Source organism: Parasteatoda tepidariorum, chromosome 12, assembly GCF_982258835.1.
Source record: "Parasteatoda tepidariorum strain Cologne lab strain chromosome 12, Ptep-v5.0, whole genome shotgun sequence".
Lineage (NCBI taxonomy): Eukaryota > Metazoa > Arthropoda > Arachnida > Araneae > Theridiidae > Parasteatoda > Parasteatoda tepidariorum.
In genome coordinates, this window is record NC_141766.1 from 27,290,798 (window position 1) to 27,307,117 (window position 16,320).

The 16,320-nt window shown below is 30.0% G+C and overlaps 1 protein-coding gene across 1 annotated transcript in view; it reads left to right on the top strand.

Moving 5' to 3' along the window:
• LOC107448481 (uncharacterized) overlaps positions 1-14,903 on the top strand; it is a 41,490-nt gene extending 26,587 nt beyond the window's left edge. The window contains exons 17-27 of the mRNA XM_071188288.2: positions 881-1,689; positions 2,126-2,249; positions 2,982-3,125; positions 4,998-5,256; positions 6,187-6,569; positions 7,323-7,522; positions 8,590-8,707; positions 9,635-9,852; positions 11,099-11,379; positions 12,283-12,470; positions 14,563-14,903. Coding sequence (XP_071044389.2) covers positions 881-1,689; positions 2,126-2,249; positions 2,982-3,125; positions 4,998-5,256; positions 6,187-6,569; positions 7,323-7,522; positions 8,590-8,707; positions 9,635-9,852; positions 11,099-11,379; positions 12,283-12,470; positions 14,563-14,735 — 2,897 coding nt within the window. The 3' untranslated portion in view covers positions 14,736-14,903. The remainder of the gene's footprint in view (positions 1-880; positions 1,690-2,125; positions 2,250-2,981; positions 3,126-4,997; positions 5,257-6,186; positions 6,570-7,322; positions 7,523-8,589; positions 8,708-9,634; positions 9,853-11,098; positions 11,380-12,282; positions 12,471-14,562) is intronic.
• Positions 14,904-16,320: the final 1,417 nt, after the last annotated feature.

Consider the following 16,320-nt stretch of genomic DNA (forward strand, 5'->3'; position numbering starts at 1 on the left):
TATCAAATCTATTATTTTACATTAAGCAATTGTAAGCAAGCATATTGTAGAACAAGTTGTTCAGTTGTAAGCCCCTGATCAAAAATATAAATTGATGAATTATTTTTGTCTTGTATCAAAATTTTAAATCGGCATTAAAATTTTTAAGGAAACTATCATTTTTAGTTTTAAATGGATTTGCTTTGAACTTCATAATGTGGCAAAATCAAGAAATTATTTTTGTAGTTCTATTGAAGCAGCTGTACGTAAAATGTTTTTTAGACTAAAAAGTGAAAATAAAACTTGCAATTTGAGTTCAAACACTTTCGACAAAAATATATCAATTAGCGAGTTTTACTTGAAAAAGTAATCCCTGTTCCCAAATTTATTGATATAATCGTTTCGTCGTTCAAACTACAGTACATAACGATTATTTTTTAAAGTTTAAATCTTTATAATTTACCAAATATCTTCCAAGTTATTGCCACTCATAGATTAATCTTCAAATGTTTCGCGACTCATAGGTAACCTTTTATGCTTATTTTTTCCTTCATTTGACTTCGCTAGCGTGCCTATAATAATGAATGCTTGGCGCAGTATAATCGCATTCTTTCACTCAGCTATTATGCTCGTCTGCCAATCTATCAAACTGATTTTAAGTACCGAAATAGAAAGTATTGTATGTAGACGAATGCTCCGTGATTTTCACAACTTCATAATTTTAGTAATTCATAAATCTGGCTCTCACTTATATTTTGTGAATCTTGACTGACTGCACTCTTGCCCTGAATTTCCAATTTCGAACAAAACTACTAATAAATTTTTTGTTAAATTTTTATCTAAGTTTTTGCCATACCCTTATTTTTCCGTAATTTTTATTTTTTGGAATCCATATTTTTAGGTGATCAGGAAGTGAAAGGCACTCTGACTGTAAAGGGAAATATTAATGTAGTACCAGACGGGAACCTACAAGTTGGAACCATTAATGGGGTTAATATTAGAGATTTGTGGGAAGACGCAGTTCTGATTGATGGACCTCAAGAAATAACAGGAGAAAAAACTTTTACAGACTCTGTTACGTTTCAAAATTTAGAATTTAAAGATACCATTGATGGCGTCTCAGAATGGGATATGAAGAACTGGATGTTAAGAGATGAACCACAAATAGTCAAAGGAGACGCTACGTTTTTAAATGATGTAACTGTAGATGGCATTCGTGTAAATGGCTTGATAAATGGTATAAATATAACAGAGCTGGATGAGTCGGTAGTTAAAATAAATGAACCTGCTACTATTGAAGGTCCTGTAATATTTGGAGATACTGTGGTATCTCTAGGGGATATTACTTTGTCTGGAAATGTTAATGGTATAGACTTGTCGGAGGAAGCTGTTTTGAAATCTGGCGAAAAAGTAATAACTGGAGTAAAGACCTTCACCCAGGATTTGGTTGTTGATGGGGATTTAACTGTAAGTGGAAAGGTGGATGGTGTTTCAATTGAAGACATTTGCAAAAATACCCTTGTTGCTAAAAAGGAGCAAAATATTACTCATTTGACAATCAAAGGAGATGTAACTCTGACGGGTGGTGGAATAGTTGGAGGCAAAATAGCTGGAGTAGATATAGAAGAGCTTCGTAAAGTTGTTGCTTTGGATGAAGACTCATTCGTTATTGATGGCTATAAAGTCTTCGAAAATTTAACAATTGAAGGGGTAAGTTTCCTTTTATTAAATGATTATTTTGATTCTTCAATAATTTAATGTTTCAAAGTTAAACCACTAAGGCTTTATTGCAAAATAAATGTTTGGCATTGCGGCCTATGAAAGTACTTTTTTACACTTGGAATAAGTTTTTAGAGAAATCTAAATCTATTTTATATTCTGTCATGTTTTAGTCCTGCCAATGTCAGTAGAAAAACTAACAGTACATATTAGGACACATTATAACATATGACTTGTGAACTTATTTTCTTAATCTTATTTGCTGACCTTTTATTTCTGAGTTAGCTACTGCTAAATAAAACTTCAACTTTTGTATGTTTTAAATTTTTAAAGATGAATTTCATCCCGTTCTAATTGAAAATTTAGCTTATTGCCCCAATCATTCATTTGAAATCTTAATATACTGAATGAGCATTTTTTATTGTAGCCTATAAAACTTGAAGGAAAACTTGGAGGCGTTGACTTAAAAGATCTTTATCAAACTTACATGAGCTTGACACGTGATCAAATTATTGACGCTCCAATGGAGTTTGAAGAAGCAAATTTTAAGGGTAAGAAGTGTTACTTTATATGGCTGTTTTGGTGCAATAGTCTTCAATTTTTATTAATATCTCAACCCTAATATATTTTGTATATTATGCGATTATAGGATTAAATGGTTTATAGGAATTTCATCTGTTCTGGATGTATCAATGTTTAAGAAGTTGAAGCTTTACCTATATCCCTGTTTTGTTTTTTTAAAAATAGCTAATGGGCCCTCTATTCAATCTAAATTAAGTTGAATTGTTTTCAATTTCGCCAACTTTCCAAGAATTGTAGCCTGTGTTGTCTTTCAAAAATTTTCTTCTAGACTGAGTTTTAAAACGCAAACTGAGAAAATTAATTCGAAGATTCTACCAAATTCTCTAGCAGCAATTTATCAGACTTTTTTTATAGTTTTAAGTTATCTCAGCCATGTATTACAATAAGTTAAAACTACTTTTCTTGATGAACTTAAATTTAAATTTTCTCAACTCATCAATGAATAATTAGTACAATTAAATTTTAAAGTTTGTTTTGTGAATATAACTTTAAAAATAACTTGCGCAAAACAAATGGAAAATGCCTTACTAAGAAGCAATTTAGATTTTAAGGAAAACTGTAAGTTTGTCCTTTTGTGTCGTATTTTCTTAGATTTTAATTTTCTTCACTGTAGATTTCAGTTGAATATTTATTAATGTTCATCTAATTGGGTTTTTTTGTTGATAATTATCTTGTTTAGTAATTAATAAATTCTCTTTCAGGAACCCTTGCGACAGGCAAGTTCGATTCGCTTAATAATCTTGTGAATGGAATTGATATCAAAGACCTAGATGAAAGAATTATGAAAAAGGATGGATTACAAACCATTGCCGCGGATCATTACTATGATGAAGTTGTCTTTTTAGGTAATATATTTAAAGTTTAGTACAGTTCTTAAAATGCAGAAATTGAGTTACGCAGCATTTATTTATAAAAGTAAATATTAAAAAATCAGTTTCAATTATATTGTTTTGGTTATAACATCAAATTAAAGTTAGCTCACATAGATTCAATATGAGCAGCATTGAATAAATAATCCCAAGAAACTGAAGATGTGAGATATTGCCCGATTAAAAACTTCATTCGCTTTAAAAGTATACAGACATGAAATAGCAGTTGGCATGTTTCAAGCGATTGAAAATAGGCACCCATTTTCAAGACTTGCCAGGCGTGAATGTAAGGGGAAAATGATTTGTAATAAAAACTTAGTTTCCAATGAAAAATGGAAAAGTAAAATTGAAACAAAACTAGAAAAACCACGGAATCAGACATAAGACAAAAAGAAGAAAGATCAGTGGCCGATAGACGAATCGGGGTAAAATCCATTTCCACTCGTTATGGAGTTTCAGGAAGAACTATTGTCGTTAAGTAAACATCATTCAAAGGAATAAAGCAAGATTCCAGGTCATCAAGATGAGCTGATGTAAATGGGTTGGGAAAAACTTTTTGGGAATACTAAACCTACGCCTAAAAATGATACTCTTCCGATTGCAGAACTAAAAAGCTACTTACGTTCAGGAGCCCTGTATGCGTGAACAAGAAATTAGTGTTAGCTCATACTGTTATTTATAACTAGGAATTTAACGTTTGCTGTATGGCATCAATCCAACTAAATATTGCATATTTTGATTATTTGTAAGAAAATAAGTTAACCTTTAATTTGCTTAATTTGTTGTAAGAAATCTCAAATTCAAAACAAACTGAGAAATATTTTTTGGAACGAAATGCGCGAAATAGAATTATATTTATACTTCAACTTTTTGTAATTATGAACGCTGATTACATTCAAATTTCAAGAAAAATACGAAATTTTGAAAGTATTTTAAAGTGAAAAAACTTTTTTAGTTTAAGTTCCTAAAAAAGAAATAAATTGTATTGATATTCATCATTAAACCCAAAGTTCAGAATGAGACTTCTGTGCTATCGGGAACTAACGAGAAAAATGTTTTATGAATATTTTAAAAGTTTGAGAACTGCAGTTTTAAGTCCGTACAGTAAATAAAAATGGGTAGTCCTTCATTAAAAAATTCTTGACTTATAGTATAATTACATTCAAAACCTCAGCTACATGGGTTTTACTTAAAAAGTTTGAAATCTCTTAAATAACAAATAAAATGCACGAAATAGTTTTACTTGCGGTTGTGTTGCTGTAATTTTTGATTCGTAAAATTTTACTGTAATGTTTTGCTATATGTAAAAATGTAAGGCATTTTTTTCCAAACTTTAGATTTATCTAGTTTTGAATCTAGAATGTTTAACAAAATCTTATAAAATTAAATAACTCAGAAACAAGAAGCAATTAAACGTCAGAATAAAGAGCAGACCAGCAGTAAAAATGTCATTAATTACTTTTTCGAAATTAGTCGAGTGGCTAATGGGTGAAATATAATCCAAAGAAAGTTAAATCTCGTTTTAAGACTGTTTCTGCAGTCCTGATTTAGTAACCTAAAATAATGCAGAACCAAATGTCCGCGCTGTTCGATGGAAATAAGACTTAAATCTAAAAATCATATTTCAGCAGCACAACTGATCCTTTTTCGCTGTTGGGAGAATTTTTTGTGGGAACTTAGTGTATATTTGAAGCTTTAGTCCACTATGAGTATAAAATTTATATCGTCCTTTTATCTCATTGTTATTTTGAAATCTAGTATCACCCGCTAGTCACTTTGTAGTTCTAGAATTCATAACGTAGATTATGAAGATCTTAGAATTGCCATGATCAATATAAATATTTTCAGATGACGTATTTGTTGCGGACAGAGTCAATGGATTAGAAGTTCCTAGTGGTCTGATGCGTCGTAATAAACCAAACTACATCCAAAGCCCCAAAATATTTCAAAAACCAGTAACTGTCCTTGGCGATCTTGACATTTCCGAAGGTAAACTTATTCAAGGGATTGACGTATCTGACTGGTCTAGAAAAGCTGTTCTTACGGAAGGAACATTTGAAATATCTGGACAAAAGACTTTTAAAAGTCTGGAAGTTTCAGATGTAAAGTAAGTCTTCGAATAATTAGTTGCATTATTTTTTGAAAAACTAATCTTCAAGTTTCTGTTAAATGGTCCTTCTGTCTTTAAACAAATTGACCAAATCTTTTATTTCGTAATCCAGCTTAGATAAATACGAAAGGATATTTGTCTCAATTGCCGTAGCTGCCAATAATTGAGCTTTTTTCGGAAGATTTTAAAGTGTAGAGAAAATAAATTTGTTCAGTTTTGCAAAGATGTGCCTATTTTTCTAGCACAGAATCTTCTGCTAACACTGTTGAGATTACTAGCTCAAAGATGCATATCCCTAATATGGAAGAAAATCTATTCTTAATTCAATAATATTTAATCTTTGTACAAATTATAACATTCTGCATAGATCAATATAAATTAATGGAATTTGAACATTTAATAGTTTTATTTTCAGTAATAGCTCATTTATTCATTTGCAATTTATTTTTGTACATACACTTCTTACCCCGAAAACTAGATAAAAAAAATTGACTCTAGTGTTTTAAGTAAAAAACGCCATATTTTAGCTTTTTTAGCTTAATTTTCCAATAAACAATGGATCACATCTCTTATCTTATTGTTTAAAAAAATGGGGGAAATACTCCTTTTTTTTAAAAAAAAAAATTGTGTGTAATCCAGTTTAATGCTCTGTTCAAATATAAAATAATGCATAACCGTAACTTTTTCGCTTTTGCAGAAAATATTTTCCAGTGATTACAAATATCATGATTTTTTAGTTAAATAAATTTAGTTTAAACTGATGGTTTAACCACAGAATAAATTTCGTGATTTATTGGGTTAATTTATTGAGTTAATTTTTATAAATTGCTTTTTAAAATTTCTACTTGACACTGACACACGAAGTTTTCTCCAAGACGCGTAAGAACTAACATCTTTTTTAATCAATTTCACTTAATCTTCTTATAGAGTGGATGGTCTATTGGATGGTTTGAAAATATCAGATGAAGCACTTTTGATGTCTTATGGAGAGCAGGTTATCACTGGTCAAAAGACTATTAGAGGTGACGTTGACATAAAAGGCTCTCTTACTGTGAATGGCCTCATTAATGGTGTAGATTTGGACTATTTATCAACGCATACTCTACAGAATGATCGAGAAAACACAATCACAGGACTTAAGCACTTCACCAAGCCTTTAACCATAAAATCACTTCAGGCCCCAACAGTAGCGGGTGTTGACGTAGTTGAACTTCAAAAAAAGATAAATACAAAGCTAGATTATGAAAAGGTCCAAAATAGACTGGATGAAATTAATGAGGTCGTCATCAAAGTTCAAGATGCATTAGAAAGTAAGTAACTTTGAAGTTAAATCTAGATAATTTTATATTGAATGTACTGTATTTAAATTTCAAATATGAACCATATTCTCTAACCAGAGTGTATTACTAGAATTAAAATAAGCATAGCAACAAGCAAATATTTATTCGCTTAATTGCATGCTAACAAGGCTAGCGTTAAGGACTTCAAATTATTAGTCAGTAAATTAGCCAAATATCTAAAGTATTAACAAAGTTTCAAACATTTTAGCCCCATTTAGCCAAATTTTTTTCCATGAAGTAAACTTCAAATCAAAATACGAATTTACTATAAACTGAATTTTTATATATAATTTACTATATTAATTTTATTTTAATTATATTTATTTTACATTAATTTATTTTATTTTACTTTAATTTATTTTACTTATTAATTTATTCTACTTATTAATTTATATTTTACTTATTATAATTTACTATAAAATTCAAATTTAAATAGTCATTTTGAAGGAGAGGAGAAAAAACAATGAATGGGAGATATGAAAACAAATCTCTTAATATAGTGGTTATTTTAATTTCCCTCTTGAACCCTTCAAAAATCAAATTTTAGCAGTTTAGTTAAAAGATGTACCGCCAAGGATAGAAAGGTAAAAGTACATTTTGACTTAATTATTCTATCAATGGAGTTATAATTTTTATTAATGTTCGTTATTCGTAATGTTTCTTAATGCTTTTTATTAATGTTCGTTATTAAAAACTAATTTTAGTTTTATTGTGCAATTTCAGAGCAAGCTGTATTATTTCAATACTATGAACTGTTCCAAGAGCTTGAAATACCGAGAGCTTACAGTTGGCTTTACTTGTGGAATAAAGATTGTGGAGAAATGTTGCTTCTTGCCGATAACTCTAGCTCTGTGGATTTGTGCTCCTCCATACGAATCTTTAAATACAATGAAGAGCAAAATCAATATCTTCCTGAGCAACAGGTAAAATAAATTTAAATGTATCATTTTTGGAATTTCAAGGTTGCTTTTGATTAAACTTTTATAGTTTTAATTGAATTTATGTTGGAAACAATTAGGAAAATTTTGTTCTTAATATCTTACAAAAAGTTTATTCCCTTTCAGATACTTTTTTCGTAGTTGAATGTCACCTAATTGTTGAAATAAAATTGCGTAAGATTAGATTGATCTCTATATTATATCACCCGCGATAATTAGTTTAGAACAGCTTCTTTTTTTAAATATGTTAAGTCATTCAAGTTTGACTTGGTATTTTGTGCCATTAAACTTATTTTCGTTGAATCCTATAAAAAAAATTTCTGAGATTGAAAACCTCTCCGAGAGTTTGCGTACTTTAGGAAAACATCAGCTCCACGTATTCTAGTGATCCTTTCACTTTTAATTTATTTATATCACGGGTTATTCAACTGCAGTACGTAATATATACATTTCTCGCCATATATTAGATTCCTGCCCTTGTCAAAAATCTATTCAAGCTAATCTTAAGATCAAAAATTATTTTTCTTTGTAAGGGCACTTATAACATGCTGAATGTTTTTAAATTTTATTTAAAAATCAGTTTTATGAGAGTTTAAAACAAAAAACTTAAAGCGAAATCTGAAATTTGAAACTAATCTGAATGAAGTGATTTTGAAATTATCAGTAATTCAATCTCAATTGTTTCTCTACCTTCGAATATTATTCAATAAGATCACCTATCCATTTCAAAAATAAAATGAAATGAAAAAAATGGGTTACTAAACTAGTGTCTAATGCCTTTAAACACTGCAAATCAATCAAATCTTTATCTATATATTTATACACGTTTTACATAGTAATTTTACTCGCTTGACTTGGGTAACTCTTAATTTAGCAATATGCTGCTGAAAATTTGCAAAACTAACGTAAATCATAAAAATTTCAAAAATGCATACATGGAATCTTGTGATTTTAAAACCACTACTGAAGCGTTGTTGAAATTTAAATTTTAGTCATAAACATTTTTTAACTTTACAGACTAATTATTTTATACAAATGTTTGGTTTTCGTAGGAATTGCAAACGTCGTATGCAACATCCATGAAAAGTTTAGTAATTGAGGGAAAGACTTTCTTGTTTGTTGGAAACCAAAACCCGAAATCAATCTGTTTGGGAGGCAAGACTAATAAAGGTAAGATTTAATCTTAAGCTTATTGATATTTGTGTAACTGTCTTACAAACTTAATAGACTAATTGAATTTAGCATGGTCTCTATATTTTCGCGTAGAAATAATAGAATTTACGCTGGCAAGTAGAACAGATTTATTAACAAACCTCTAGAAGACAAAACAAGTTAACTGTAGTTTCTACTTGAAAGGCATGAAGTTGCATACAGTGTAATAACGAAACTGAAATGACGTTAGAGAATGTTCTAGAAACTAACATTCTATAAATAACTAAAATCTTGAGAGGCATTTAAGCACGCGCCTAAGTAATTTAAGTCTTTGTAGAAATCGTGAGCACTTGGAGAATTGAACTCAAGATCTCCTATTTGCAAGATGAATGCCTTTAGCTGTCGCTCGGCCATACCAACATGTTTCGTGTCACTATAATATCCTGAACACTAAATATCTGACCTAATTTAAGCAAAACACAATTTATACAGATTACTTTCTGATTACAACATGATAACTGCAATTAAGATTTGAGTTTTATGAACTGTCGACCCCTTAATCAACTTAACCTTTCAAGTGTTTGAATAAACTAAGAAATATAACTTAGATTAATCTTATGAACTGTAGAAACAATATGCAAGTTTTTCTTCTGTGCAAATTCCAGCTGAGCTTCCATCTTCACTCTTCAACTGGACTTATAAATCCAGTTTTAAGTTATCTATGTGAATATTTAAAATAAACCTAGAATATGGATAGTTCATGAATTAATTCGAAAAAGATGTTAAATACGGTGCATACCATTTTATGAAAATTTTTAAACTTGGGAAATTAAGTTAGTATAGATTTTAAAAATGTGAAATTTTAAAGTTTTGACTTTAATTGAAATGATTGTTAAGCCGTTTTTAACTTTAAATATTGTAATATTTTTAAATTTTACTTTGTAGGCAATGCAGAAATAGACATCTATGAATGGACAAGTGAAGGCTTTCTTCTATTCCAAACTATACCAATGAGTCCTATTATTAAATTGGGTGTTTTTACGGATAATATTCTATCATGCTTCTTCAGCGTTGAGATGCGCTCGACTACAGTGTATTGTACTTCTAATCTTGATGACGAATTCACGTATAGAGAAACTCTGCCAACAATTGGTTGTAGGAAAGTAAGTTAAACACGGATAAGCAATGCTTTCCAACACCTATTTTAATCTTTTTCAATACTCATTGACAAAACTTTCTACTATAAGTTGCCTCTGATTTGACGCTAAGAAAATTTGAATTTTAGGTGAATGACTCAATTTAAGTTTAATCTCGATGAAATTTATTGTACATTTAATGTAAAAATATAGTACGACTCTGGCGTGTTGTCATACAAAATTATTGACTCAACGACCTTCACATAAAATTGTGCAATATTCAAAAAGGAAAATCAGTGAAATGTTTAGCTTATGCACAAGCATAAGCTAAACAAAATGCATAATTGGCACTAGGCGAAGGATAAGACAGCGGCCATCCTTTTCGATATCGTCATTACGGCTGAAGACAATTTAAGGTCACTATCACGGTCATCGCTGGACATGCTTTTTTATGAGAGGAAGGGATGTAATGATCTTTCACAAGATTATACAATATAAGAAGGGACTTTCAAGACGTGCCATCTACCAATATTTGACAAATGCTGGTACTAAAGTGGACACCTCAGCTAACGGTGTCAATGCGAGGGGTAACCAATATTGCAAACAAATGTCTCGTCCATGTCTGGTTTGGTCCTGGCGAATGAAGCACGGATTAAGCCTTGTTTAAAAAGATGGACTCAGTCAAGAGCAAACGCTCAGCAATGCATGAAATTGTTCGTTCGTGGTGCACAAACAACCGGTAAAAATGGAAACATTCCCGCAACAGCCCGATAATGGCCAGGAGGGTCAAGGTTAAGGCTTCACAATTTCGTGACCCACTGCCTGATTGTGAATTGGAACTGTGGTTTGGATGGCGCATACACCACCTTTACTTTCCAGACAGGCAGGTACCCATCTATCTATAGCTAGGTGGGCTTTAAGCTTCTCTGGGGGGTCATACTCCACTTCAGTTAACCACTGAACCATAATATCGTAACATATCCCCCTGACCATTTCTACTTAGCCAGGCATTATGTCCGATATAATTTCCGTTGCATTCGGAGACTGCCATTTCTGGACACCCTGAATAAGCTGGAGGAATGTCTGAAACTATGAGGAATTTTCAACGTTCAAATTCTCTTATGATTTTCAATAATTGAATTTAATTCTTTATTTCCACAAATTACTTTAAATTTTTCTAAAATTTAACTGCATTTCTATAAAAATCATAGCTTTATGTTTAAAGTAACAATCTGCCTTTTGATATATTTCCTTCTGTTTTAAATCCTTTCAGGCTGATATTATGAAGTCTCACGGAAAAATAATTTTAGCACTGGCAGCTGAAGACTTGAGGCCACGATCTATCAATTACATTCCAGAGAACAATATAGATATTTATTTCTGGAATTTTGAAGCAGCAGTTTTTTCGAAACCTGTACAAGGGATTTCGTCAAAATATGTCCAGTCTTTACTTTTGATGGATTACCATACAGATTATTCGTCTTACCTGTTCTTAGCTGTTGGAGGAGGACGAATTCCGAAACTCCAAGAGGAGCCTAAAGTCACAATATATAGGTAAATAAGAACTTTCTCAGAACTCTCAGGCACCAACCATTTCCATCTTGTATGCTTAAATTAAGACAGATTAACCGAGAATTTAATGATTTCTTGAAGCAATGTACACAATGGTTGCTCGGTCACCCTCTCAGTGCACTGGATAATTTTAGAATGTCATTTTTAGAATGCCCTAGTCAGCCCCAGAAGAGAAAAAAGAAAAATTAAATTTTTTACTGCTTGTTTTTATTTCCTGATAAATAGCACCTCTGACTACTTTACTAAGATACAAAGCATTTTTTTTAGATCTTTCTCACCTCCACGAGGTTATATCCGCAGAAGCAGATTTCTGATATTGTATAAATATCGCTGAAGTAAAATTTAAATAAAATAGGAACACCAAAAAGACTTGTTTTTAAGTTAATATAATTTAAACACTCAAAGTTCGAAACGAAATAAGCAAATATAAAAATGTATAAAGAATAGAGAGTATATATGCAACTTAACGATATGATTTTAAAAAAAATTTCATGACCCTACATAGTTGCCAGGTTATGAAATTAAAGCGTAATAAAGACTAGTAGGTGTGTTTATACTGAAGCTAAGAAGCGATAAGATTTGTTCCTTGCCTTAAATTTGCGTGAAAAAGGTATACGACAAGTTTTTTTTTTTTTTTTTTTTTTTTGCTTGTAATATTTTCACCGGATGATAAACGCAGACTTACAAAGAAAACATCAATAGTAGAGTTACAATTTTAAGGCATTATTATAAAATCAGTAAAATTTCCTGAAAATCCAGTTTTAAAACAATCAAAACGCGCTTGTTTTATTTTTGATTATAATTATTGGTTTTGAAATGTTTTGCTATATTGAGTACGTATTTTATAATGTCAAATGATCGAAACTTGTAAATATATTTATGTAGGTATGAAAACTCTACAGCTAAGTTCCAAAAATATCAAGAAATCCCAGCAAATGGAGAACTGGATTCGATTGTCTTGCAAACTGGGGAGTTGATATTGTTTGTTTTGGATAAGGAAAAGGGAACTGTTAAATTGTATGAACATAAAGGTGCTTCAGGATTTGTTCATATAGATACTATAAACAGCGTTGGTAAGCAATGTATACTTTTTGAATCAAATTTAAAATATCTTTTGAACTGTAAATATCTTTTGAACTTACAAGAAAATGGTACACACAAGGCAATAGAAAATGGTTGAACAATTTTATGTCTGTAATGTGAGATATTTTTGGAAAAAACAAGACTCTTAAGCTCTTCCCAAACTTTATCCTTCTCTTAGAGGGGGAAGACATTGCTCTATTTAACATACATAATTTTAGTTACTGTATTATGCGTTGATTTCAGTGAAATCCACATCTCATTATAAATTTTTTTTTGAATTTCAAAATTAAGCATTTTTAACGGAAGAGACAGAATGCAAGAGCAAAAACTCCCCAGACGTGTGTGCAGCAGGTTCTAATCTAACGAGATTACAACAGGAACCGTTCTCGATTTATTGAAAATAAGCTTAATTGAAAGTAACCAAACAAATAAGCAGTATATTTAAATAACTTGAGGAAAGATTCAAATCCAAAAGAGTTGTAATATTAAAGCAAAAATATAACAATGATTTTTAAGCAGTTGTGTTAAGAAATTCTAATTATGGAATAAACATCTGCTTCTGTGCGACTACATTTAATATGTTGACTTCTATATTTGGTGGAAAAATATGAATATTAGCTGAATTAAATAAAAATTTTAAAAATCTTGGAAGAGTAAACATGTAATGTTTTTAATGGTATGACATGGCCTTGGTCTAAAGTTCTAAAAATAAATTTCTGCAATTCTTCTAAAATTTATAGCTACATCTGATCTTAATTTATCTGGCGATTGACCTGTTTATATTATGTAATTTTGCAGAGTGGAAACATAATGTACAGTGCGTAAAATAAAAAGCGGACCACCCTGAATAACTTTTGATCTAAAGATCGAATTTAAACGTTCTACAACTTAATTTTAATGATTCGATAATGTGATATCAAATATGCTAATTAGTGTAGACGGTATTTTAAATTACGAAATCGGACAAAAAATGTACTTTCTCAAAATAAACTTTTTTTTCCCGACAGTTTCGGATTTCTGACTCCCAAAATGTAGAGGTAGCCGAAGTCTGGGGATTGTGGTCCCCATAGTTTGGTTAGGAAAACTGTTCAAAGTTTGAACCCCCTAAATGTTAATTTTTTCCGTATTTCGCCTTATCTTGAAAACTTGTTAAGAATTGAAAAATTTTCGCACACAATTAAATTCGTTTGCCCAATGATAATTCCACGGAAAATATAACTTTAAGCAAATTTTTATTTTATTTAATAATGATCGAAAAGTTTTGAATTGTAAGGTATATAATTTTTACATTTTAATTAATGTAATTTTAAGAGACAAAATACAAAATTTGAGTGGAATCGGTCGAATAGTTCCCGAGTAATCTAAATTTAAAATTAGATTTCTCAGAGGAACTGTGACATTGCTCAAATTTGTATTTTGCCCAGAAAAATTACATCCTTTAAAATGAGGTAAAAAATTTTATACCTTACAATTCAATTTTGTATCAACTGTTATTAAACAAAATAAGAATAAGTATTTACTAAAAGTTATCTTTGGGTAAACTAATTTTCGAAATGTGTGCAAAAATTGAAGTCTCATAGAAAATTCTTAATGGCGAAGTGCGCAAAAAAGGAAATTAACATTAAGGAGTTCAAACTTTAAATCTCTCTCCTGATCGAACTATGGGGACCATCTTTCCCAAATTGCGACTACCCCTATATTTCGGGGGTCAGTAATCCAAATAAGTCGAAAGAAATGGTATATTCATAGTGCGTTTTTGTGTCTGATTTTATAGCTTAAAGTATCGTCCGCACTAATTAGCATATTTTAGATTACCCCTTCGAATAATCGAGAATAATACCTAGAAGGTGAAGATCAGATCATTAGATCAACAGTTATTCAGGGTGGTCTGTTTATTTCGTGCACTGTACGTCATAAAGCTAAAAATTTTAAATCTTCATCTATGAATCTGTTAGCTTTTACTCGATAATCATAAATGCAGTTTCTGATGGTTTTCTGTTTTAAACTCATGCATTTCAGTTTGACAGTAGTTAATATTTTTACGATATCTTATTTTTCTAAAACTTTGCAATTTTATTTTAGGTACCATAACCATACATCCTTTCATTCGTCACCATGATAAGGAAGACAGTATCAACCATTATTTAGCATTTGCAGGTCCCCATGCTGCTATGGCACAGCCAGCACAAGGATTGGATTATGCAAAAATTTTGAAATCTAAAGTTAAAGGAAGACGTTTTTTTATTGATAACTGAATTTGGAGTTTTAGACTAACTTATATTTTATAACGTTTACACTGTTATTGTTAATTTTGTTTATTGTTAACTTAGTTATTTTTAAACAAGAAATTTTAAAAACTATTATTGTTGCTTAATATATATTTATTTAAATAGCATATTTCTTCTAATAAATGTTTAACAAAAGTTGGTGTCTTTCTGTTTATATGGTTTTGTTTTGAGTGTTCAATTTTTTCTAGTTTACAGCATTTAAAAATGTTTCTATTTTTTCTTCGGGTAAATAATGTTAGCAATTAATGTAAGCAAGGACAAAAATAGAACTTTAAAAGAATCTATTTTTGCTTAATTTTACTATTTGTAATCAAGAACACTTGTATTTTCCTAAAAGTATAAATTAAAGCTAATATATAAATCACTACACGCAAAAAAAGCTTCAGTTCAGTTAACTATGTTTCACAAAATACCTAAATTCTTTTCCCTATCTTTTTCATTTAACAAATTTATGGTTTACAAATCCACTGATAAATGTTTTAAAGGTACAATAATAGTCGTAGTAATCTAAAAATGCTACGCCCATTTTCTTTTATCCTGATTTTGAGCAATGTCCATTTTCTCCTTGTTTTGTGCTGCTACTTTCATTTGTTGATTTTGAATAATTTACTCGCAAGTATAAGGTCTTAAATTTTGCTAAAAGTTAGGGATTTGAGTACTTTTGAAATGTTTGTAATGAATCCGCAGATAAATTTAAAACTACGGGTTCAATATGACGTACATCGAATAACTAGTATTATTGATAATACGCAAAAATATTCCAAAAGAAAAGTTTTTGAAACTTGAGTATTTTTTTTAAATAAAAATAGTGCAAATTATTATAAATCTGTATTAAATGATTTAATGACAACTATTTCCACATATGCATTAACTAAAACAATAAACTGGTTACCTAGAGTGAGACTGAAGGGGAGCTAATAAATTTTAACGCTTTCAAAGTTTGAGAATAGCAAATTATAAACGCCCCCCCCCCCAATCCAAAAAAAAATTGTTTGAATACCGTACTGTAATAACTTCAAAGTGATCTTTTATTTAAAAGTATAAACACACATTAAAGTTGTTATTTTAGAATATTTTTTTTCGCGCAAGCAGTCTATATTTCAGATTTGATTGAAAGTTAAAAATGCTTTACATCATTTAATTATCCAGTTATATTATTAACGAGCATTGTATTAGAAAATTTTAAATATTCTGATACAATGCCTGTTGATTTTATAAAAAATATTATTGGAAATCTAAATGGACATTAAATACTGGAAAAAATGTTTTTTGATAAGTTGGTAGATTGAATTATAGGCTTGGAGTTATTTTTGTTTTTAAATTAGTAAATAATACAGTACAATATTGGCGTAATAAAAATATACAACTTTAATAAATTCATTAATATTTTATTTAGACAGTTAACTAAAACAAATTTTTCAACTTATTGAATAGATAGTTTATGCAGGAGTTTTGAAATTTTGTAAACAAAAGAAGCTGCTTTTTTAACATAATTTATATGAAATAGAAGGAAATAAATTTAAATACCCACATGTTGTAAACCGCAACTGTA